General features: G+C 44.1%; 1 protein-coding gene across 1 annotated transcript; it reads left to right on the top strand.

The window, feature by feature from the left end:
- The first annotated feature begins 287 nt into the window (after positions 1-287).
- On the top strand, positions 288-25392 carry LOC147879728 (uncharacterized). Its single transcript, XM_087371922.1, has 10 exons — positions 288-838; positions 2923-3017; positions 3133-3200; positions 3461-3504; positions 5964-6041; positions 6157-6310; positions 6510-6647; positions 18369-18485; positions 24621-24686; positions 24879-25392. The coding sequence occupies exons 1-10, from the start codon at positions 549-551 to the stop codon at positions 24987-24989; spliced, it is 1161 nt and encodes a 386-aa protein (XP_087228048.1). The 5' UTR covers positions 288-548; the 3' UTR covers positions 24990-25392.
- The last annotated feature ends 487 nt before the right edge of the window (positions 25393-25879 follow it).

The raw sequence follows: 25879 nt of genomic DNA, 5'->3' as shown, positions 1-25879 counted from the left end.
GATCATGAGTTTCTACAGAGGAGGCCCACGTACCTAGCCAGGTGGGGCTAGGGGCAGGCTAGCTAGTGGGGCCGGCGGTCTCCTGCCCCTAGCCCCACCTGGCTAGGTACGTGGGCCTCCGCTGTAGAAACTCATGATGTGGTGGTAATGTAGCAATCTATGTAAAACTTGTTGAGGGGGTTCAAGGGGGTGAGAGGCGACGTGGAGGGAGGAGGGAGGTGGAAAAAGGGAGGGAAAAAAAAAGGGAGAAAAGAAGGGAAGAAAATCCAAAAAAGGAGGGAGGGCTTTTTGGTCGTCATCATCATCTCACAGTCAACAACAGAGGCTCAAAGAAGAAAAAACAGAAGAAGAAACAGAAGAAGAAGAAGAAGAAGAAGAAGGCATTTTTGCGCACTCCCCCTGTTCTTCCCCCCCTTCCCCTTCCGCCATAGCTCCTCCTCCTGCCTTTCCCTCCCTAACCCACCTCGCCTTCCTCTCCCCCTCCCTGCCCAAATCGTCAAAATCGCATTTTTCCTCCTCACCGCCATGTAATCCTTCCCCCCTTCCCTATGGCTTCCGTCGAAAATCGCTTCGGTACCCCCCCCTCCTTCTCCTCCAGCCTCTCCGATGTCCTCATCGGCCGCTCCCCCCATCGTACCCCTGGCGAGCTCCCCCCCCCTGCCGCTCTACATCACCAGGAGGAGGCGCCTGGCTGCATCGGTGGCATCCATCCACCGGACGACCGCCCCATTGTGCTCGTGACAAACGATGATGGCATTCAAGCCCCGGGATTACGAGCGCTCGTCGAAGCTCTGGTCGATGGCGGTTGCTGCAATGTCTACGTCTGTGCGCCCGATTCGTGGGTTCCTACTTTTGATTCCTTAATTGCTTCACGCTTGAAAACGAGATTAATAGCGAGTGAGCAGCGCAATTGGCGGGCGAAGCTTTAGGTCTTTTCGTTCGTGAGACGGCGTCGTTTATTATTGGATAAGTTAGGCTCGATGTGACCAGCTCTTGGTACCGTCCCAACCAAGGCCTCAAAAACAATTACTGGCCTATCCGCAACTAGCAAAGTTTGCATGGCATGGGAGGAAAGGCTTGTGATCTGGGTAGGGATTCGATGGCTTCTGGGTTGGCCGAAGGTTAGATCCATGTTCAGAAGACAGGTTTGACAACTTCTTAGTTGCATTACGGAATTGCAACGCTCTTTTCTTAAATCAACAGCCGTTTCCAAAATTTCGAATTGTCACATTCGTCCGCTTCTCCCTTCACGCGTCAGCAATCTGGTGTGCATCGGAAGAGAGCGAAAAGAGTTACAAACCCTCGTGCATGCAGGCCCGAATGAAAAAGGAGGCTTGATTGAACTTTGGCCCTTATCCGCATGCCGGTTGTTGTCTGTTCTGATTACTCTCGTCTGAGATGAAGTGCAATAAGTTTTCTTTGTTTGTAGTTCATCCAATTTTTGATTTTGAATTTGTAGGGATTTCACTTAGAGATAGAGTAATGGTTAGCCCTGTGAACAGGTTTGAAACTTGGCTGTTTAGTGCTGCTCATCATACGTTATTGTCGATCTTTTGAGTATGGAGAAGTGATAAAAACTAAAAAGGGTTAATTCCATAATTGAGTATATTTTAAAGAGTGGACATGTTTGTATACACGTGACGTATTTAAGTAAGCACTGGGTTTGCCCAAGAGACTCCGCGGGTCTTTAGAAACCCAGTATAGCTGCTTATGCTTGGGCACTGATGACGACATAAGTGTTGCTTTGCTTGCTAAGTATGTCTTCCTTTTGTTTTTCATAAAAGTTTTTGTTTACCCCTTTTTTTTTCTCTTTTATTTTTCCTTTTATTTTCTGTGTAGATTTTTGGTCTTTAGAACAACAAAAAATCTAAATTTGTATGATTGGACTTATTCTAGTTTTACAAAGGTATATGTGTGTATACACGTGACATGCTGTTAATCATGGATGTTGATGGTGGGAGTAGTCTAAACCATGGCCAGAGTTTATGATTTGGATGGATTCAGATTGCATGCAGTTTTTTTGTGTGTTTATGTGAAAATTGCAACCCTCTGCTACATGCTCTCATCCTGTTCCTCTGTCTATCTTGACCTCCATCAAAGCCTACAGGCTTCTTCAGCCTGCTCCATGGATTCAGCAATATGCTAATACTCTATGGCATATCAGGAAGCCCCTCTCATGGTGGCGGAAGAATCTCTGGATATTATGGAAGTGTAAAATGCCTTTGAAACAAAGACTTTTTCTTTGGAGATGCATGACATGCACATTGTCAGTGGGAATCACACTTGCCAAACGTCACATTGCACCATCCACATGTTTACGATGTCAGGCTCCTTCAGAGAATGTCCCTCATTTGCTTTGGCACTGCCCGGGTTCTAGGAATCTCCTTGGGAGAATTTCAAATCATCTTCGGCTCCGTTTCCCGAGTCACAGATTTGGGAAACACTTTTGGTTATTTGGTAGATTTATGAGGTCTTTGTCTCAATACTCACTATTTCTCTCATGGGTGAGATATTGGGCTCTTTGGACAATCTGGAGTGAGCATAATTTGGCATACTTGGGTCGGCAGATTTACAAGTCATATGAATCTTTCCGAGCCTCATTGCGGCAATCCTTATATGATGCCTGCCATGAGGGTGATATACATGCTTCTTGCATAGAGCTTTTCTTTCTCTGTTTCTGATTTCTTGCATAGAGCTTTTCTTTCTATGTTTCTGATCTTTGGGATACTCTCCATTTTGGAGACTTCCCATCTTGTAAATTTATGAGAATATAAATACACTGCACTGGATTTTACTTTAAAAAAAAAAGTGTGTTTATGTGGAGGCTTTCATGGAAATGCATGTTTACCAAATTTTATCATCCTGTAAATTTTCTGATTGGGGAATTTTGACTTTAGTTGCTCATGTCATGTCCTTGTGCAGCAATAAGTCTGGAGTTGGTCACTCGATTTCATTACGAGAGACGCTAGCAGTGAGTTCTGTGGATATTGAAGGAGTCACTGCTTATGAAGTGACGGGTAAGTTGTTCTCAAGCCATTCTGGTCTTAATATGTCGTCCCACTGTTTGCAGCTACTTTATATCTATAGCTCATCATGATGCTCTTGGATCCTTATTGTTGATATGCCTTACAGGCACACCTGCAGATTGCATTTCTCTTAGTTTGTCAGGAGTTCTCTTCTCCGGAAAGAAACCATCTCTGGTATTTTCCATCCATTTATTTTCTGATAAACATATTATTTTGAATAAGCATGAATGAAACTTGCATCTGTGGGCTCATTTGCATTCCTGTTCCCCCCTTTTATTTTTTGGGATACTTTTCTGGAGAAGCAAGCATTGTAGGGTAAATTGCTACTTGTCCACTGAAGGATTTGTACATGATTTAGTCAGTTGCATTGAGAAATGTACCTCTCACATGTTGTTGATCTAGCTCATTGTGTTTCTTTGGTTTCATGGCTGCAGGTTCTAAGCGGAATAAACAAAGGGTCCAATTGTGGATATCACATGTATGGTAACCAGTTTGATTTTCATTTGCCATTCTTGCCTATATGCGAGGCAACATTCAAAAGACTTAACATTTTGTTGAACTTTGTAAATCTCTCAAAACCTCACCACCCAACCTACCCTCAAATTAAGAAAATAGCCCTATCCCCCTTGCTTCCGGAGTGTTGTTATGCTACTTTTCGGACGTTTGCTTTCATTTCTTGTTCTGGTAGGAAGTAAACAAGGAGATGATGTAAATACACACATGAAACAATTTAGAAATGAGTACATGGAAGGTTCCAGGGCAATTTGGTTATATTAGCAAGGTAAGAGAGGCTCTACCACATGCTGTTTCTTCCGAGAGGATAGTTTTATCCACCTGTTTATGTGTTACTGGTGTATTGAAAGAGCAAGATTGTCTCCTTCAGGAGGGCTTCCTAATCCTGCATCTCCTCTTTTTGTATACTCCTTAGGATTTAATACCATGTTTGTATGTATTTTTTGTCAGAGTCGTGCTGTAGCAGAAGCACAATTTTCAGTGACGCTAACAAGCTTAGAAGTTAAATAGATTGGACATAGGTCTAGAATGAAAATGGACACCAGCACCCCATGGAGGTACACCGCTTACCAAGGCTAATCCTTGGTATATTCTTTATACAACAATGCATTGGCACCTGTGGACCTAGAAGTCTTATCACATATATCCAAAGTAAATATACCAATGAAGCTCTGAAACACATAGATTTCACATAGTACAGTCAATCCTAGCAATCAAAGACACGTAGAAATAGTCCATACTCAAATCACAATTCATGAACAGGCTCAAAGACTAGGAGCAGAAAACTCAGAAAAGATGAAAAGTAGATGTGAAGCTAGCTTCCAACGTTTTGCCACTGGGTGTGACTAACTATGGATATTGAAGATTCTTTACCTTGTTGTAGATGGTGTAACCATAATGAAGGTAAAACACAGAACCATAATGCAAATAGTGTAACTGTGACTGTTCTAGAGATGCTAAAAGCAAGATGACAGTGAAGATGGTATAAGTGAGACCATGTTGTAGATGTTGATGTCATTCTGAAGAGGACGTGACCATACTGGAGATGGCAGAGCTGTGCTGTGTTAAGAGAGAGAGACAAGAAGATGCAATATACAAATGGAGGGTGTCCTCAAATATAACAAAGAAAATGTACATTATATACCACAATCCTTAGGTGCAAGAATTGTCAAAAATCTAAAAATGGGGAAGTGTCCAAAAGCTACCTCCTAGGTATTGTGGACCATTTCTAGCTCTTTAGAGAATTGGAGAACTTGCTTACAAATTGGTTCTATCAGAAGGATGTAAACTACATTTAGTTTTTCATGTAAGTAGACTTATAGGAAATGAAGTCCTAGTTGAACCATTGAATTATATCCTTGCTGCATGAACCAATTTTTTTAAAGATAAGACAAGAAAACTGATAGACCTGAGGAGAGTTCAATATGGAAAAAGGTAAGCATCTCTAGAGGAGATTTCCTAATTCTGTTTTTGAGTACGTAAACCATTCTTAAGGGGAAGGGAATGTTAGGTCAACCGTAATCATGGGATCCTAGGGTTCAGTTATGTAAGTTGGGAACCATGAGGGCTTGCAATAATCAGGGCTAAGACCTAGTGACATTCATAGGTAGCCACAAAGAAGGTGCATAGATATTCTCATGAGAGGGCTAATTTAAAAATGTCCTTCGCAAGACATATGGCATCTGAGGATGAAAACAAGTGAGCATGGGGCTTGGAGGGAGGATTTTAGAGGGAGCTTGATTAAAGATTTCTCTACACAGAGACCTCACGGGTAAAGAGACGGGAGATGGGCTCACAGAATGGGAATCCGTGGCTGGGTGGCTAGCATGTGAGAAGCCCTTCTTGTTTGGAGATGCCTGTCTATACTCCATCACAATTGAGAGTTACAGTTTCTACACCTAGATCTAGCAGGGCTTTCATAATCATCCTGAGCCTTCCTTAGATGCTAGTTATCACAACCCTAGCGATCAGGATTATTTACAGTATTCATTGCATGATGTAGTTCAATGCAGATAGCAATATGCTCTAAGTTTCAAAAAAAAGGAAAAAAAGTCTGGGGTGGGGTGGGTCTATCTTGCATTGCATGTTGGGAACTTACTTTTGCTTCTGACAGGCCACTGATTGTAGGCAATCAAAGGATCTAGTGGACTGGGTTCCTGTACTGAGGGGAGGATTCTGATTTTTTAGCAGCAATACCTGTTAGGTTGATATTTGCAATATGATGTTTCTTATAGACTCTTCCAAGCCATGTAACGCTGGGTGACTCTTCACAGCGGATGCCTTTTAGACCCATTTTGCCATTTTATGCTTTCCCTCTTTTTTGAGTTGTTTTAGTTGAACAAGCAATCAACTAGATTATTGAGGAACCAATTTTTTCGACATTAATATTGAGTGATTCTGATGTTTGTCCTTGATATCTTGCAGATACTATTCAGGAACTGTGGCAGGAGCCCGTGAGGCATTTATCTCTGGCGTGCCTTCTATTGCCCTTTCCCTTAATTGGTATGGTACATGATAAGCTGTTGTCGTGAGATGCTTGTTCAGGAGGTAGACTTGTTACGGTCAGAAACTGAGTTATGTAATATAAAGTTTTGCTTCTTTGGTTTTAATTGTTCAGGAAGAAGGGTGAAAGCAATTTGAAGGACTTCAAAGCAGCTGCTGCAATTTGCCTGCCTCTAATCCATGCTGCACTTCGTGATATTGAGAAAGGAGTCTTCCCCAGTGGATTTTTCCTGAACGTTGATGTTCCCACAAACCCCTCACAACATAAGGTTGCTCTTAGGCATCCTTTTCTCCGTTCATGATGTTTTCTGTCAGAATAGAAGGGCTGTTGGCTTGCTTTTTAACTGCAGTTTGATTTTCTTTTTGCTTAAGGAATGATCTGGTACTGCTGATTTTCATCATCTTTTCTTCGTCAAACATAATCGCCCAATAGTGGTATTAGTGTGAGGATGGTGGCTGTATGTGCAGGGTTTCAGAGTTACACGGCAGGGAGCATCACGGCTTGTGGCAAAGTGGCACAATGCTTCATCCCAAAGGGCTGGTCTGTGCAAGGAGAATGCCATTGGAGTCCGTCTTGCACAATTGGGATTAGCAGCTTCTGCCGTAGTAGGTTTGCTTTGTTGTGTCTTAAAATGAAAATTATGAAAATGACCACAAAAGCATCCACGTGTAATCATGGTTGGAAGCTAGCTAAGTTTGATCTTGCAAAGATATGTTTTTTTGGAAAAAAAAGTGAATTTTCCCATCAAACTCAGACATGAGACACTAGGGAATGCATACCTCCTAAACTGTGGGTCGCTTGGCTCAAATGGTGCATTTGTTGAGCAAGCTGGTCAAGCGGAGGCAAAATGTCAAATATCCTTATTGCAGTATGGCGAAAAGCAGTACTAAAAACTCAGTACAAGGGTTCTAATAGAGCCTTTAAGTGCTTAAAAGGGTTAAAAAAAAACCCTGTTAGGAATAGACTAACTGCACTACGATAGTTGTCATACTAGACTAACAGTACTAACTGTCCTATTCTAGAAGGCCATACCAGTGTGTAATGATTCTACAACAACTCCCAAGTGTCTTGGTGATGGATTCAATCCGATTCTGATTGCATAGCTGCCATCGAATCCTTACTGGTCAAAGGCATCTTTGTGACACTGTGATTCCTCATTGCAAGTTTAGCAATCAAAGCAACCTCCAATAAGTGTCCTTAAAAACTACCATGTGGTGAGTTTAGCTTGTGCCTATAAAGAGGCCCCTATCGCCATTTCATTGGATACAGTACATGACCCGTCGCCTGATGCTTTTGTCAGTGTCATGCGTAAGCCTGGTCCTCGTAGGTGGGCGAGTGACTGAACTCTAGCCTCTATATCCAGGCCCCAAAGGATCTCGCTGGGCCGTGTTAGAATTATAGATATAATTCAGCAGTGACCAATGTAATTTAATAAGCTAGTTAGGGGCACTTTTCCCTCTTTAAGAGGTTTTCCCCCCTAACCGCAGTTAGTCCACTAACTATGGTTAGTGACTACTAAGGTTTTGTCACTAGGACAAAACCTTATCTCTCACTCTTTCAGTTGTACTCACACACTCTTCATTGCAACTAAGCTTTCAAGCTTTCAGTTCTCAGCTCACTCTCTTGCTCTCTCTCTCCCCCAAATCTTACATTTGGTATCAGAGCAGGTTCAAGAGCTCCGTGCTCCGTGCTCCCTTCACCTTTTGCTGCATATTCGCCTCGATCACCAGCCCACAAGCTTTTGCTTCATCTCCATCATCGTCCGTACAGATCGTCTGTACAATCTGTACAGAATGTTTACATACAGTCCCGCACTACACTTGCGCCACTCGTCCGTACCTGATCATACTTTGCCGTACCTACTGTACATGCGCATTTCATACAGCATGACTGTAGCACATCGTCGTTCGTACGTCGCCGTACCTTTTTGCGTCAATGCCGTACATGCAGTCTTGTCGTACTACGCGATTGTATGGCTGTACAGCTTGTCATCGTACAGCGCTGTACGTACCTGATCCGTAGATCTGCATGCTCGTACTGTACCTGATGTGCTAGCGCGTACTTGCCGTACGTGTTGTACCTGCAGCCTTACCTACATCATCGTTGTACGTACCAGTCGTACCTGCAAACAGTTCGCCATACGTACTTCGTCGTACATCCCGGATTTGCGTCACATTTCGTACATCAATCGTACATGACCGTACAGGTTGTACTTGTGCACAAGCTCTTCCTTGCAGGTGATCTTTGGCAGGCACATTTTGCAGACAGTCATTGTTTGGCTTAGTTTTTTGGGAGTACATTTGGGGCATCTTGTTTGTTGCAGACATTGCAATCAAGTTGCAGAATCTGCTTCAGAAATTTGGGGCTTTTTGGTTCTGTGTGCAATCTTGCAGACAAAATTTGGGACTTCGCAGATAATTGCAAAATTTGGGGCTTTTAGTAAATTTGCCCCTTTCTGGTTGCAATTTCAAGCTCGAAATTTGGGGCTTTCAGTTTTGTAGTACAATTTCTTGCAGCAATTTGGGGATTTTGTGATTACACTACAATTTTGCAGTGAAATTTGGGGCTTTTGCAGACAGAGCGCAATTCTTGCAACATTTGGGGCTTTTGATCAATTTGCCCCTTTCTGGTTGCAATTTCGGGCCTATTTTGGGGCTTTTGTGTTGGGAGAGCAATTTTGGAGATTTCAGTTCATACTGCCTTTCTTGAAGTGTTTTGCAGCACTTTTGGCAGATTCTGGAGAGTTTTTTGATGCTTGGACAGATTTCTGACAGTGCAAGTGCAGAAATATGAGTTGCATTTACAGCCAGTGCTTGGCTGTGTTTTTTGGGAGTTGTGCATTTCATTCCCAGTAAGGGAATTCAGTCTTGTATTTGCTAAAATCTCTTTCTCAGATATGGCCCAGCAAAATCAGAATGATTTTCAGTTCGGTGGTCTTTCACGGGAAGACAAGTTGGATGGTACCAACTACTCCCTCTGGAGTTTTATGGTACGCAATATTTTGATTTCTCGCAATTTATGGGATTATGTGAATGGGGGTGAGATTCGACCAGCAGGTATGGCACCTAGCAGGGAGGTGGAAGAGGTCGTGCACAGAGTGCAGCTGCAGAACAAGTTGTTGGTGTAGCTATAGCCACTACTCCAGAGCAGAAGAGATGGGATTCACGGGATGCCTTAGCTTTGTCATGCATCTCTCTTTCAGTGAAAAGATTTATCATTCCGCATATCCGGTCGTGTAAGACCTCGAAGGCAGCGTGGGATATCTTAGAAAGCATGTATGCAGCCCGGAATGATGCAAGGGTATCTTTCTTGAAAAGAGAGTTAAGTAATACACATATGGAAGAGGGTGACTCCATGTCAGTCCACCTCACAAAGCTACAGGATCTCAGAGAGCAATTATTGAACATAGATGAAATTATTCTTGATTCAGAGATGATTACCACCACTCTGAATTCTCTTCTTGAGTCTTATCTCAGCTTTCATACCTCGCTGAACTTATCATTGAGGGGGGGTGCAAATCCTCTCACTTTTCATGAGTTGATAGGACTTCTGCTTCAGGAAGAGCAGACCAGGAAAAACTTGGCTTCACGTGCAGGTGAACAAGCTATGCTCTCAAAGTTCAAGTAAAAAACAAAGGGATAGGCAAAGACATCAGTAAATCAGCCTTCCAGTGGGTCAGTACAGCCTTCACAAAAGGCTAAAAATGATGCAAGTAAGCCCAAGAAGAAGGGTTTTTGTCATTACTGCAAAAAGCCAGGTCATCACATTGCAGAATGCAGGAAAAGGCTTGCAAAAGAGAAGAAAACCAGCTCCGGTATGGCCGTTTCAGATTTAGCTCCTCATGCATCTGACAGTGGGGATGCTGCAGCCAACTTTGTTGGACAGGATTATGCCTTTTTATCTTGCATTTCAGATTCTAGGCTGGCTGCTCCAGATGCTCGGGATAGTACAGCCACTTGTAATGATGATACATATGCCTTTTTGACTTGCAGTTATGACCCCTCTACGGATGCATCAACTTTCAGTGTCAATGAAACACTGAATACTTGGTATTTTGACAGCGGTGCCTCCAAGCATATCACTTCTAGGAAGTGTCTCTTTACTTCCTCGCATCCACCTCCCGTTGGTAAGAAAGTCACTTGTGCCAATAACTCGTCATATTCAGTACGTGGCACAGGAGAAGTTGAGCTTACTGCCATTGATGGCTCAGTTTTCAGACTTTCAGATGTCTTATATGTGCCTGGTATGATCAAGAATCTTCTTTCAGTGTCCACTCTTAACAGGGATGGATTTCAGGTCATCTTTGAGGATGACAAATGTGCTGTCCGAGATAGGGAAAATGATTATGCCTTGAGATTATCTGGTACTCTGTTGCGTGGGCTTTTTCAGCTTGATCTTTTTGAGAAAAGAGCAGCCCATGCTCTTGTAGTTTCTACTCCTACTGCTGCCATGCAGAATGCAGAATTATGGCATGCCTGATATGGCCACATGCATTACAACAGCTTGATGACACTTCAGAAGCACTCTATGGTTGATGCATTGCCACCTCTTGAGATACCTCCTCCACATGCCTGTGAAGGGTGCATTTTAGGCAAGATGCATAGATTCCCCTTCAAAAAGGATGGTTCAGTTAAAGCTGTCTGCAAATTATAGCTTATACACAGTGATGTCTGTGGTCCCATGAGGACTCCATCATTGGGTGGTCATCTCTACTTTGTTACTTTTATTGATGATTACTCCAATTTCACTTGGGTCTTTGGGCTGAAGCGCAAATCAGAAGTGTTCATGGTGTTTTAACACTTTTCAGCCATGGTTGAAAATGAAACTGGACTCAAGATACAGACATTGCGCATAGATCATAGTTAGGGGAACGGAAACGGAAACGTTTCGGGATTTCTGGGAGGGCTGAAACGGGGAAACGCCACGTCAGCAAGGGAGGGGAGTAGATGATGATGGAGGGCTGAAGCAGGCTGCAGGAGAGAAAGGAGAGGAAAGGAGTGAATGGGGCTGAAGGAGGGCTGGAAAACCTTGAGGATGGAGAGAGTATGAGGCTGAAGGAGTGGAAGGAGCCTGGAGACCAAAATCAAAAGCAAAAAGACAAAAAAATGTGATTTTGGAGACCTAGCAGCTTGTGTTGTCTGAAACGGCACGTTTCAGGGCTCTGAAACGCGTTTCAGGGCTCTGAAACGCGTTTCAGATTGGCTGAAACGTTTCAGCCAGCCGTTTCAGGGTCCTGAAACGTTTCAGACCGTGAAACGCGTTTCAGGAAACGAGGCTTCTCTGAAACGGCGTTTCAGGCCTGGCTGGGCTCTGAAACGCGTTTCAGCGTAACTGTGGCATAGATAGAGGTGGGGAATACTTGTTTGCAGATTTTGATGCTTTTCTGAAAGGCAAGGGTATTGTTCATCAGCTCACAGTGAGGCTGACCCCTCAGCAAAATGGCAAAGCTGAGAGGAAAAATAGAACTCTTATGGAGATGGACAGATGTATGCTGAAAAGCAAACACATGCCTCACAAATTCTGGCTTGAAGGTCTGATGTGTGCCAACTACATCTTAAATCGGGCTCCCACTAAGGCTTTGAAAACAAAAACTCCCTATGAGGTCTGGAATGGGAGAAAGCCTTCAGTGGATCATTTTCGAGTCTTTGGATGCCTTGCATATGCTCATGTGCCAGTTGAATTTCGGCATAAGTTGTCAGATAAGGCAATTAAGTGCATATTTATTGGGTACAGTGCAGAAAGCAAGGGGTATTGCTCTACAATCTTGCTACACACAAGATCATTGTCAGTAGAGATGTGATATTTGCAGAAAATTCAGCTCACACTCAGGCTGAATTTCATTTGCCTTCTTCTTCAGAGGATGTTTTTGAGGGGTTGCTACCCATTGCCTTGGGTTCCCCTGCCGATATTTCTGATGCAAATCAGAATTTACAGCCACCTCCCGATGCTCCAGTTCAGCCACAAGATGTCTTGCCACCTCCACAGGCAGTGGAACAAGTGGTTTAGCAAGAAATTGCTGACATACATGCAGCAAAAACAGTCCCAAACTAGCTGTTACAGACTCTCAGGGAGAGTAAGATTGATGCTCCATTACCTGGCATGACTCGTAGTGCAGCAAGGCACATGGAAGGTGCTAATTCAGTGGAATCAGCATATGTAGGTACTCTTCTCGATGAGGAGGAGCCTGCAACATTCGAAGAAGCAAAGGACAATGTGCATTGGATGAATGCCATGCACGATGAGTTGCAGTCCATTAAGAAAAATCAGACTTGGGATGTTGTAGACTTGCCACCAGGTAAACATGCCATTGGCACACGATGGGTTTTCAAGGTGAAACGGAAGCCAGATTTCTCCATTGACAGATACAAGGCAAGGCTGGTTGCTAAAGGCTATGCTCAGAAAAAGGGCATAGGTTATGAGGAGACTTTTGCTCCTACATCCCGGATGACCACCATCCGATCTGTTATTGCAATGGCTGCACATTTTGAGTGGAATGTTCATCAGTTGGACATAAAAACAGCCTTCTTAAATGGAGACTTGTTGGAAGAGGTTTATGTCAAACAACCTCCAGGCTTTGAAATTACAGCAAATGCACTTCAGGTATGCAAGCTAAACAAAGCTTTGTATGGGCTGAAACAGGCCCCTCGTGCATGGTATTCCAAGATTCATGCCTTTTTGACCAGCAAGGGGCTGCACAATAGTCCTACTGAGAGCACCCTCTACATCAAGATGGATGGTGGGGAAATTTTAGTCATCCTTCTTTATGTCGATGACTTACTGCTCACAGGGTCCAATGAAGATAATATTGCAGATTTCAAAGCTGATTTGCAGACCAACTTTGACATGTCAGATTTGGGGCTGCTTCACTTTTATTTGGGGATCTAGTTCTCTCAAGAGAGACGTGACACTGTTATGTCTCAGTCCAAGTATGTGTAGAAACTCTTGGACAGATTTAACATGCATGATTGTAAGCCCATAGCCACTCCCATGGAGTCGGGGCTGAAACTCACAATGCATGATGCAGGAGAATTAGTTGATGCCACACTTTACAGTCAGGCTGTTGGATGCCTCATATATCTCTGCAACACTAGACTTGATATTCAGTTTGCAGTATCTCAGGTGAGTAGGTATATGCACAGCCCAAAAACTATGCATTGGCAGGCAGTTAAGCGCATCTTCCGTTATTTGCAGGGCACGAAGTCTTTTGGCTTGTTATTTCCCAGGGGGGTGACTTGCAGAGGCATGCCTACAGTGATTCAGATTGGGCTGGTGATTATGACACTAGGCAGTCCACTAGTGGCAATTGTTTCTTTTTGGGTAAATCTTGCATTTCCTGGCTGAGCAAGAAACAATCTACAGTGGCTACCTCATCATGTGAAGCTGAGTACGGGGCAGCTTTCACAGCAACAGTTGAATGTGTTTGGCTGCGACGTCTATTTGTTGATCTTCATCTGTCATTGGAGGGTCCTTCTCCAATTCTCACTGATAGTCAGAGTGCCATTGCAGTGGCAAAGAATCCAGTGTTTCATGCTCGCACGAAGCACATTGAGGTTCACTATCACTACGTCAGAGAGAAGTTGGATGCAGGAGAGATCATTATGATCTTTGTGTCCACACATGACAATGTTGCAGATATTTTCACCAAAGCACTACCACGTGAAAAGTTTGAGGCATTTCGCAGTGCCCTGAACTTATATCCGTTTGGTGATTAATCAGCCTTGTACATGACTTTGGCACTGCAGGGGGGTATTAGAATTATAGATATAATTTAGCAGTGACCAATGTAATTTAATAAGCTAGTTAGGGACACTTTTCCCTCTTTAAGAGGTTTTTCCCCCTAACCGCAGTTAGTCCACTAACTATGGTTAGTGACTAACTAAGGTTTTGTCACTAGGACAAAACCTTATCTCTCACTCTTTCAGTTGTACTCACACACTCTTCATTGCAACTAAGCTTTCAAGCTTTCAGCTCTCAGCTCACTCTCTTGCTCTCTCTCTCCCCCAAATCTTACAGGCCGCTGTCCCATTGTGCCCATCCAATGTGCGTCCTCTGTCCTAGCATCCGACCATCCACATCCTTGATTCTGGGTGCCAGAGAATAAGATGTCTCTCGAACTCCTCTCTGTAGGAAGGGTTGGCCCGAATGAGTCCTCCTGAAACCTTGCGCCACACCCTGATCAAGCTCCTCATGAAAAGGGATCCTCTCTCTGTGAGCGGTGCCTCCGAGAACATCCACCTGTAGGATTGTTGCCATTGACCACTTGTCCGGGAGGTAAGTCCCCTTTGTAGGAGGAGCTTTCAAGGCTCTGTGCCCGGAGTGAGCCCCCGAATCACTAGCTTGTTTAGGAGGGCCCAGCTCTACATCTCTGGGTCTACGATCGCCAAGCCACCCTAAGCCTATGGAAGGATCACTGCCTGCCACACCACTCTAGCCTTGTGTTCCGTGTGCCATCTGAACCTGCCCATAGGAAGTTGCGCACTAGTCGTTTGAGCTATCCCATGTAGCCTCAGTAGAAGCACCAACAGGATGCGATATACCAGAACATAGCAGGTAAAACGTGGTTGTCCACAAGGGCCTTGCTTGCTAAGGAGAGTTTGGGCGAGCTCCAATATAGAAGCTTGTGCCGAACACTTTCTAGAACCAGGGCAATCTGCTGCTCTGCCGTGATATCCAGCCCCATCTAAGACCCTAGGTATCCTCCGGAAGCCGAGACCTACCCCCAGTCTCGGATCTTGTGGACCTCCTCCATTGCTGTGAAGAAGCCTACAGACTTGGGCCAGTTGATCCATGCCCCGCATGCCTCACAGTAAATGGCCTGACCCGGTTTCGAGGCTCGCTGTTGACCCCTCCACAAACAAAGCTGTGTCATCCGCGAACTTTGAGTTGAGCAGCTCCTCTTCCTGTCGAACCGGGAGCCTCATGCCTGAAAGACCACCAGCTTGAGAGCATAGAAAATAGCCCATGGCTTGTGCCACGAAGAGGAAGAGGTAAGGGGCAAGAGGGCAGCCCTTTCTGACTGAACATGATAAAGGAAATGCCTCATCTGTGTGGCCTCAAATGGTCACCGTGCTGGAGCTTTTGGAATAAAGTGCTGAGACCCCTCGGATCCATCGTTCGGAGAAGCCTAATCTCCTCATCGTGCCCTCAAGGAAGGACCACTCCACCTTGTCATACGCCTTCTCAAAATCCAAGAGAAATGGCGAGAGGCCGAGTCTCCTCTCTAGCCCAATCTACTACCTCTCAAAAGGTGAAAATGTTACCCAGGATGCTACATTCTTGGACAAAATCGGTCTATGTGTCGTGGATGATATCTGGAAGGTGGGATCTCAGACGTAGACTCAAGACCTTGGCAAAGATCTTGTATGCAGTGTCCAGTAGGGTGGTCGGCCTCCATTGCCGAATGTCCGTCTTGTCCCCTCCTTTCGGGAGCAAACAAATCCAGCTGCAACTCAGAGATGTGGGAGAGAACCGGTGTCAAATATCTCCTGGCAAGCGCGTAAGAGCGGGATGCAGATATGCTCCCAGAAGAAACAAACGAAAGTCGGAGTTAGACCATCCTCCCCTGGGCACGTCTAAGGGGGGAGGGCCTTGGGGGCCTGAGCTCCTCCTCCATGAAAGGGGCCTCTAGGCATCTGCTCAACTCCAGAGAGACCATTGCTGGAACCTGCTCCCACACCGCCTCTCTGGCCATTAGGGAAACTGGGGTCTCCTCCTCTGTCTGAAACAACTGTCTGTAGAAGTCCGTAGTAATATGCAGAATCTCTTGGGGGTCCGTATGCACCTGACCAGATGCATCTGGCGCAGCCTAGAAGAACTGTTGAGTCATCCTGTCCCCCTGTTGCACCCATCTGGCCCGTGGAGAGTGGTATGAGAACTCAGCCCTCCGTATCTCCATATCTTGCAAGGTTAATCTCGCAGCCTCATATCTCTCGTTGAGCCACTGTGACCCGGGGCCATGTTCTCTGAGACGCTCTATGGAGGCCAGCAGATCCCTCCGTAGAGCTCTCTCCCTCTTTTGCAAGGTATGCCTCCTCCTAAGTGCTTGGGACTGCAGCTCCTTTGGACCGCCTCTACTACCTAGGCTGCCCAATCTCGCAGGGGGTCCTCTCTCAGGTTGCTGCCAGAGTGCCACAATGGAGTGCTGGACCACCTCCTCCTAAAGCAAGCTGTCAGGGATACGAATCCCCTTTTGGGGGAGATCCGGATGGGGCTGCTCTAGGTGAAGAATGATCATACATGTGGTACCTGCTAAGATGCCAGTGGATCCCTCTCTATGCCAATCCTCGACATAAAACGGTCGAGGCGCTCTAGTAGCCCGTCGTGCCTCCTCTGCCCAAAGGAAAAGTGTAGGCTGCCTAGAATCCTAGTGAACTTTGCCTCTTGCCAAGGGTCTTGACCACAAATCGCAAACACAAACTGCTCCCAGGTGCTCCTCTCCGCTACTGGCATCTCAGAGAACGAAGTCCCCCCTTGTTTATCCTCTGCGCCTCTCTAGATTGTTGAATTCACCTCCTACAATCCATGAGTTGACATCTGGGAGACACTCACTCAGGCGTCTCCAAAAGGCTGGCCGGTGCTGTCTGCACGTTGGTGCGTAAATGTTCAGGACCCCAATCTTGAGACCTCCCGCTTGAAGGCCCATCCGTAGTGCCCTGCCTGTGATCAGCTCTCCTTGGTCGAAGACCTTAGACACCACTTCTTGCGAGGCCAAGATACACACCCCACCGCTCTTGTCAACTGCTGGGGACCAGACCTCAAGCCCCCTTATGAGAAGGAGGTGGTGACGGCGCACGATATCTGCCGCTATGAACATATGCTCCTGGATCAAAAGGAGGTCCACTAACCTCCCTACCTCTGCTCGCTGCAGCTCTTGGTGCAGAATCAGGTATTGGGGCTGACTACGTGCACGATTGTGGAGTCCATGCACGTTCCAACTCACTATTGTCCAGCTCATGAGGAGGGTGTCGAAGTGAACAAGGCGCCTATGTGTGGGAGCTTGTTCTAAGAATCGAGACTTTTGCGATTTTGAAGGGGGAGTAGTCTGTGTCTGTGCACCTACGAACTAGAGTCGCCAATGCCCACCTTCCGAGCCCACTGCATCATGAAGGAGAAATCTGGCCCGAACGCCTCTGCACGTTGCTGAGGCGTCCATTGTTGTTGTGTTGGATGAATCTTGGCTTCTTGGGGCAGCTATTGCCAGCCCTGAGCCTTGTCTCTCAGGCATGAAACCAAGTTGGAAGAAAGATGACAAGCCATAGGCAAGCCACAGGTCCAGCCCATACGGCCCCATCTGCTCGTCCATAATGTGGGACAGCTGCTCCTCTATCACGGCATCAAAAATATCCGGCGTTCATCTCTCCTCTCTTGTGGAGGCAAACTCCATACCTCGGAAAGGATGTATGCGGGATTCAATCACGCTAAAAGAGCCCCCCTTTCGTGGCTGCAAAATCAAGACTGTCAAGTCGAGGGACAGAGGACAAGCATATGGAATGGCTAGATAATTCCACGGTGTTAAACGCCAGAACTCACGCGGCAAGGGTAGTCTTGGTCGAGTCCGAGCCGAGTGGGTCCTACTAGCCTCAGACTCTTGGTGTGAGGTTGTGGTCCTTTGTTGGTGGACTCTTGCCTATTGCGTTGGTAGGGGAGCTGTGGGAGGGGACGGCTCCTTACCTTTTCCATGTGGATGGGGGCTAGGCGTGGTGCAGGAGGAGGGAGGGGTGGACCGCTCTACTGAAGAGGGAGGAGCTGAGGGGGGGGGGCGGGTGATGAGGGTGATGACCTCCGAGGGTGTTGGAAGAGGGGGGAGGGGAGTGGCAGGGGGGGAGAGGGGGGATCCGGCGGGAGACGGGGAGGGGGTAGCAGAGGGGGGGAAAGGGGGGAAGAAACTGGGGGGAGGGTTAGCCAAATGCATGCATTCTTATCTTGGACTAATCTTAGTCGCTTGTGGGCATTCTCACAGTTCTGTTTTAGCAATGCAAAGCAAAAGTAAAGCAAAGCTCATTCTAGTTAACCAAAGTCAACTTTCTTGACCATCATCAATGCAATAAAGATTCCTCTTTATGTCTTGGGAGAAATACAATTTGCTAACAGTGAAGATAAGCATTATTCACATATTTTGTTGAGCAGCAATGCTTTTCACGAGCACATCTTCTCCTGTACTACGTTTGGTTTTACATTTTCTTGTTTGCAGTGCCTTGAGGTCTTAATTCTTTAGCGTGCAAGTATAACGATATCGAGTTTGAGTATCAATAGTGTACCTACTTAAAAAGATATGAAGAACTGTTGGGGAGACTTGGAAACCTGCTAATGAGAGTCTTTGCTTGCAGGGGGCAGCTCGACGGTTGAATTCTCCTTTGAAGAACACAGAGGTTGAGTCAGTGGCTGGACCTGAGAATGGCTCTCAACCATCTGATTCTCGCAAGATACAGTATTTCCGGAATGAGGTGCAAATTTGATATCCAGAAATTTTAAGCTTATAGGAGGGATTTGTTTGGGCATGTCTATAATGATTCACCGGTTTCTTAAATGCTAGAGGGCGGCCTGTGAGTCTCATCGATAAAGGAATGCAAGGATAATGAGGCTGTGGATGGGGCTACGCCTTGTACAAGTAGACTACGTGTTGAGATATTCACCTTTGTTTGTTGTATTGAGCATGCGCCCCCTTAGGTTTGATTGTGACTGGCCTGAAGCATGGGGTAGATTTTGACCATGCCTCAAGCCTCTGTAAAATGTGCTACCAGAAAAATGTATGTCTTCAGACTTCAAAAAGGCCAAGTCTGAAAAAAGCCATTGCAGGGAAAACAAACATGTAAGGTTTTAAGGTGGAATTATATAGTAGCGGGGCTGGTAGCAGACCTGGAGCAATGCATGAAGAGGTGAAGCTGGGTTTGGATCGTAACATCCGTGGATTGCCTATCTAGACAGGAGGGAGGTTCCATATCTACACGCACATACAAGGACGTGGATACTTACCTACCTACTACCTCATATAAACATAGGATTAGAAGTTGATATCTATGATAAATGACAACAGCCTGAGTATGCTATGTTGAATACCATATGAATGCCTCACATTGAGGCTATATATGGAGTGATTACTTCCCAATTCTATAGGTTCTCTGTCTTTGCACAAGTGTGCATTCATCTCTCAATTTAGTAATTTAATCCTATTACTTCTCAGAAAGGGCTATAGTACAAGAAAGTAATGAAGAAACTCCACTCTGTCCTTCGTTGTAGTTGTTATATCTTCGGAATTTCGGCTTTGGGTATGTTTAGGATCCTTGGACGTGGAATCAAAATCCAAAGTGGGAGCTTCATAGCCCATTTTTATTTTTAGTTCTTAGATTTGTTCTATTTTGGAGTTCATCTACTTTTAGGTACCTGTTTAGTTTAGCTCTGCTTCTTGTGTGTGTGTGTGTGTAAATATAAATATGATTTTTCTAAATCATTTTTCTCCCATTCGCTTATTTTATTATTTATTATATTTAAAATTCAAAATAAACAAATAAAAATTGAACTAATTAAATGATAATAATAATAATAGTTTCCTCGTGCTTGCGTTGGTGTTTCATTATAGTGTACATTAGTTTATCTTTGCTACGTTGTGTTAGCACAACAGTTGTTGTTTCTCTCTCCTTTTTCCCCTTCTTTCTTTTCTGGGTTAGATTGGGTTGTGATGGAAATTTAATTAATTCTCTCTCTCTCTCTCTCTCTTTCTTCTTCTAATTTTTAGTTTTTTTTCTTCCCTTTTGCATCAAAGTTTTTGTTGTTTGGTTGTGATTTCAAAGCTTAGATTCTGGAATCTTTCGAAACCCAGATGGCAGCTTATGCTTGGGTTTTGATGAGAACATAAGAATAGCTTTGCTTACTAAGTTCTTTTTCTTCTTTTTTATTTTTCTCATTACTCATAATGTTGTCTAAAGTCACTTACAACCTTCCTTTTCCTTTGTCCTTTTGCTTGTTCTATAACAAATTTTTATTTTGTAGATTGGATATATTTTAATCTTAGTATAAATACCATTATAGCTTGGTTTTCAATTCTCTTCAGAGGATGGAGACGGTGCATGTGATGTCACTCTCTATCAACAGGTAGTTGGTTGTTTGATTTACTTATGCGAGTGGGACACATGCTGAGCAAATTGCAGCTTTTAAGCTTGACCTGCAAAAGACATTTGCTATGTCTGATCTTGGTCTTTTGCATTACTATCTGGGCATTGAGTACGGAGTCCCAAGTGACCGATGGAGATGCTAGCTAGATGTCTTTTGCATCACGAAGAAGAGTTGTATCAATTTGTAAATCTCAAAATGAAAAGCCATTCTTGCCTTTTCTCCCTAAAATAACATAGCATGCCCTTTCCTTGCAACCGGCTCCTGTCCATCTTGACATTTTTGTGCTTTAGAGCTTGTAGAAACCTGCCCGCCTCTTTGTTCTTTTGTTGTCTTCTTCTACTCATTGGTTTCTATTTTGTTTGCTAATATAGCAAATAGATAACCTAGATCTTTGTATCGAAGATTTATTGTCCTTTAAGTGTTGTATATATTTTCTTCATTTCTTCCACAAGACAAGAGGATATGTGTGTAGTAAGCTCTTACCTACGTGTTAATGATAGGAGAACTTTTACTTGATTTTTCAGTATCATCCTACGCAAATAAACGAAATACTATCTTTCCTAATGTCTCTTAGCATATTTATTCTTATTCCTTCCTTTGCATAATCCATTCATTGTCCTATCTAATATCTTTGTTCTTTGCACTAACTCAGTGAGATCCTCTCAAAACCCTTTGGGTTTCGTTGGTTTTGTAGACCACAAGTCCCTAATCTGTCCTACTTTTGAGGTTTGTGTTTCTAGCCATTGGTAATCCTAGTCCTCCCCAGTCATTCTTGCCACCTTTCTCCTCTCTATTTTTTCAAGTATAAGTATGAGGTCTTCTTCCATACAGAATGTATAGCTCAACAAATCTCTATTGTAGGTCTTAGGACTTTTGTCTTGTCGTTTGCATTGACTATACCATTGTCCTCTTTTTTTTTCACCTTCCAGAGTTTATATCGTGAAATGAGCTTAGTTTGCAAAATTTAACCATCATCTTCTCCCTCCCCCCCCTTTCTTCTATCAAGTTATCTCATTATATTATTGGTCTTGGTGCTCTCCATCATACTGTTTATTTAGGATTTCAGATACTTCTTAGCCATCATGTCTTTGAATGGTGTAGACTCATGAAATGGCTCGTCCCACATCTTTTTAAATCTGTTGCAATTCATTCCGTTTTACGTTGTTTGAGGTCTCTTTAAAAGCAGTGAGTGCTGCCCTCAAATTGCTTAGTACAAATGTGCATGTATTCCTCATTCAAATGGCATTAGTGGCATATTCTTTACTAGTCCGGTACGTGATTCCCATGTGGCCCTTGGTAGCTTTGATGCAAACTTGATGGAAGAGACCCTGAATTTCCCAAAGCATTGAAGCCCTGATAATCAGGCAGTCTATCCAATGTCGTGGAAACCACCTGCGAATATAGTACAATCTCATCAACATTGATGAGCTGCTCTCAAGTCCTTGACTTTTGTGAGATATGCATCCATTCTGTCCTCTTCTTTCATGTTGACTGCATGCTGAAAAAGGCAACCTTGGCCTCATTCCGAATCTGATAAAGCTTGACCAAAGTATCCCATGGAGCCTTGGTTGTCTTGCAAGAGTCAAGACCGGATGCGGGGTATAATGAACCCCTTGCTAGATAAAGCAATCAGGGTATGTGCCTGTGCATCTCTCTGATCCCATTGGATCTGATCCTATGTGGGAGGAGCTGGAGGCATTGCGGCAGCAGTGGTAGATTATCCAGATGTAGCAATGGTACGTGTGGTGGCAGTAGGTGCTTGTGCTTGACGACCACATGCATAGTTGGTCCCCTCAAGCTTGTCCTCAACTCAAACCATTCCAAGCAAATCATTGTTTGCCATTGCAAAAAGCCCCCCAAAAGAAATAATTGTGCTCTGAAAATGTCAAAGCCTCAAGGCTATCACTGCGATGAGCTTGCTGCTCAAAAAGCAGACTGCGAATCTGCAAATTTCAAGCGAAAAATGACAGCAAAGTGCCTGCAAATGTGAATGTCAAATGGGCTGCCAACACTGAGCCAAATGCACAAATTTGTCCCAAATCTGCCTGCAAAAGTCTGTCCAACAAGACACTGCAAAATGGATGCCCAAAGTATCTTGCTCCAATGTACTTGAAAATCAAGTCCCCAATGCACAAGGGCCAATGCAAGGCAACGGGCGGAAAAGGCCCAATTTCTTGCAAGCTGCATGTGAGAAATTGAAGGACACGGCCTTAACAGAAAAGCTGAGAGCAAAAGACTGCAATTTTGGCAAAAGCCCCAAAATTTTGAAAAGGCACATGCCCAAAAGAGGTCAAATGCAGATAAAAATGTTACTGAATCACCTCAATCTTGGCTGCAATGTGCTGCCATTGAGCTGAAAAGACCCAAATGTTGGCGATGTCGAAGTCAATTGTGTTGACTGAAATGCAACTGAGAGCTTGAGACTGCAAATGAATTGAGTCAAAGCAGCTGTTGGTGGAGCTGATTGGAGCAACTGTTATCAGCAGAAGTCTGTACAATCGTACGGACACAGTACGGACTGCAGAGATTCAAGGAGAAAACAACAGAATGTACTGACAGGTCTGGTGAAGTCTGTCTGAGGTCGAACTTGTGCTAGAACTGCTCATGCGTGCTGTGTGTTGGTCACGGGTGTAAAAACCAGTTGAAAACCAGCAGCAGGAGTTGTGGGAGAAATTGTAGCTGCAAACACGCATAGAAGCAGTGACTTCGAACAGGTGTCAATTGTTGTCTGCAATGAGCTGCCATATTGTTAGCTCCTGAACCCGGACGAATGGTTGAACCATACACCAAAACCCACTCACACACTTGCTTCCTTGTACATCGAGTCGGCTTTCGTCTTCACCTGTACCGCTTTTTTCCTTGAGAGGAACCTGGACTCAGCAATGAGCACCGGGGGAGGCAAGTAGGAGCAAGAGATCTTGCTTTGATACCACTGTTGGATGCGGGGAGTAATTGAAGGAAGCTGGTATGCAAGAGAGGAGACAGCAAGCTGAAAGCACTGGGGTGTACTTGCAAATGGATTATGAGAAATTACAAATGGTGGCCTATAGAGGACCCATTAGGACTAAATATCCTACGTGAAGTAGGACTAGTGTCCCAATTGGCTAGATGTCCCAACTAGGCCGAACTAGCCTACAAGGCCGTACCAGGGCGCAGTGGCAACAATTTCTGTGAAGGGTGCATTTTGGGGAAAATGCACAGGAATGCCTTTCCGAGAGGTGGATCTGTTAGAGCTGAAAGGCATTGCAGCTCATACACAGTGACGTGTGTGGTTCTATGAGGACACCATCTTTGGGACAGCATCTATATTTGTTTTGTCACATTGAGAGATGATTATCTATCAAAAGAAAAAACAGATGTCTTTCAATGCTTCAAGCCGCTTGCGGCTATGACTGAGAATGGGTCTGGGTGCAAAGTGTAGACTTTGAGAACAGACAAAAGGGTATATGTTAGATACCTTCAAAGATTTCTTGAAGGCTGGATCATGGATCAATTTACAGCCCCATATACATTTCAGTATAATAGTGTTGCTGAGAGAGGTCTCAAGCGAAATGGTCAAAGGCATAATTAAAGGAAAAGGTTGCCACACAGATTTTGGATTGAGGCAGTAATGTGTGCAGCCTTGTCAATGGACTCGAGTTTTTTTGGTCTTCATAAAAAGATGACTTTTTAAACAAATTAGAAATTGCTTGGTCTGCTGGAGCTTTGAATTCTCTCTCTCTCTCTCTCTCTCTCTCTCTCTCTCTCTCTACATTAGCATTAGAAACAACCAGCCAAGGGAACTCACTAGTGCGTCAGCCTCTTTCATCATGCTCTATTTGCAAAAACAGCAACAAGTTCTTTTCTGTGTATTCAATTGATAACTTTTGGTGCCTAACCGTTTTGCTGCTGACTGGCAACTAACAAAGTGAATCCGCCCATGTTGTCCTTTACTGCATGGAATGCTCCAGCTCGCTCTTTGTCATATTTGCAAATATGGTGCTCCTTCTGTATTTCAGTGGGTAAGTTTTGTGTATCACTGATGGGTGCTGATTCAGGGTGAACAAAAGGGATACAGCAATGATCACGCTCGCGAGGAGAAGAAAGTTGATTATATTGCATAAATGGGTTTTGGAAATGATTCCTCTGTGCATCATGTCATGTCAACATGGTTTCTTTAGTTTCAATTGAGTGTATGATCTTGTACTCTCTCAGCTCAGAAGGGCAACAAATGACATGTTCAATCAAGTCAACATACAGTAAATTTACCTGTTATGGTTTGTATTTAAGAATCAACGCCATGCTCCTGTAACAGGACATAGGGGATCTTGCTTCTCCACAGAAAATCAGTTTTTGATGCTTCCGTTTAGGCACCCGTGGCTTTCCCTTTGATTATGTAGACTTGATTGTTTGCATTGTGTCAATTGAATGTGGCTCCTACTGATGCTAGTACAGTGATTGATTTTGAAGTGTTATGGTTTACAATGTAGGTTGCTGAAATTGAGGTAGGGGACATGGATAATGATTATGACTTTGGTGCCCTACAAGAAGGCTATGTAAGTTTCTTTTCATCAATTCTTGTGTGTTCGTATATTTAGTCACTGTTCTTTAGATTGAAAATTACTTCGTGGGACACGTTTTGGGGAGGAAGGGTTGGAATTCTGTTGAGGCCAGATTTGATATGTTATCAGATTATGATCTGCTATATTAATAAGATTAATAGCCCTTAATCGATGTGAATTTTGCAGGTCACTGTCACACCATTGGGACTACATACCCAATTGGAATCAGACTCATCCAGCAGGGCAGCTAATTGGATTGCTTCTTCTATTGAATTTACTGCACCTTCTGCCCTGTAGAGTAAGAACTTTGTATGTAAAAGGCGGGTCCCAGTAACGTATTCTTTGTCTAGCGTTTTTGGCAATCGGGCACCTTGTGTAGATATGCTGGTTGATCATCTCCAATTGGCAAGTTTTGAAAAATTTTTGGATAAAGAAATGGACTCACCCATCAGATGCCACTTTGGAATGAGCATAAAGTGAGTAAGGTGCTTGTAACTAGTATCTTTTTGAGGATCTGAACCAGGGAAGTTTTGGGAGTGAGCCTGTTTCCTTCCAAGTCTCCTCAATCAGTTTTCTCTGATACGCCTGATTATTTGATGTGAGATTTCTATCTGGAATTGGAATTGCATTTATCACTACAGGGTTTTCAAGAGAGGAACTATTATTGCCAGGAGTAATCAGATTTGCTATTGATTGAATTGTAATATGAAACTGGTTGGAGAATGCTTTCCATAATATTGCTTTGCGCACTGGAGGGGGGGAGGGAAAGAGTTATATCCTAAATAACAAGGTCGAAAGAAACTCTTATCAACAGCAGGTACAAAAAGACTACTGTATCATGAGATTGGCAATCTAGACAAAAGCCCACCATAAGTGCAATGCATGAAGATAAATATTGAATCTACAAAATGCTATTTTTCAATTTTGTACCAGGGGAGATCATATGGGATTGCTACCAACAATATAGCATCTCACAATTGCAGAGCCAGAGCTAAAAGGAGATGTGAGGTCCTCCCTGTGAGAAAATCTCAACCGTGTACTATCCCGCATACGCCTGAGAGCAATTTGTGAGCTACTTGCAAAACAAATTCAACCGCAGTTGAAATAACATGAATTAAGTGGAACCTGATGCAGTGCAAGGCCATGAAACCCATTGAGAACAGAAAAATTCACCAAGACTCTTGACC

The sequence above is a fragment of the Dipteris shenzhenensis genome, chromosome 33, assembly GCF_047967505.1.
Source record: "Dipteris shenzhenensis isolate YYH24624 ecotype China chromosome 33, Dip_SZ_1.0, whole genome shotgun sequence".
NCBI classification, from domain to species: Eukaryota; Viridiplantae; Streptophyta; class Polypodiopsida; order Gleicheniales; family Dipteridaceae; genus Dipteris; species Dipteris shenzhenensis.
This window is presented reverse-complemented; position numbering and strand designations above follow the sequence as displayed.

What these genes read in the sequence shown, in the direction of transcription:
- LOC147879728 (XM_087371922.1), top strand. Translation starts at nt 549, where the DNA reads ATGGCTTCCGTCGAAAATCGCTTCGGTACCCCCCCCTCCTTCTCCTCC. An exon ending in TACGTCTGTGCGCCCGATTC is followed by an intron (nt 839 to 2,922) that starts GTGGGTTCCTAC and finishes GTCCTTGTGCAG; the next exon opens with CAATAAGTCTGGAGTTGGTC. An exon ending in ATTGCCCTTTCCCTTAATTG is followed by an intron (nt 6,042 to 6,156) that starts GTATGGTACATG and finishes TTAATTGTTCAG; the next exon opens with GAAGAAGGGTGAAAGCAATT.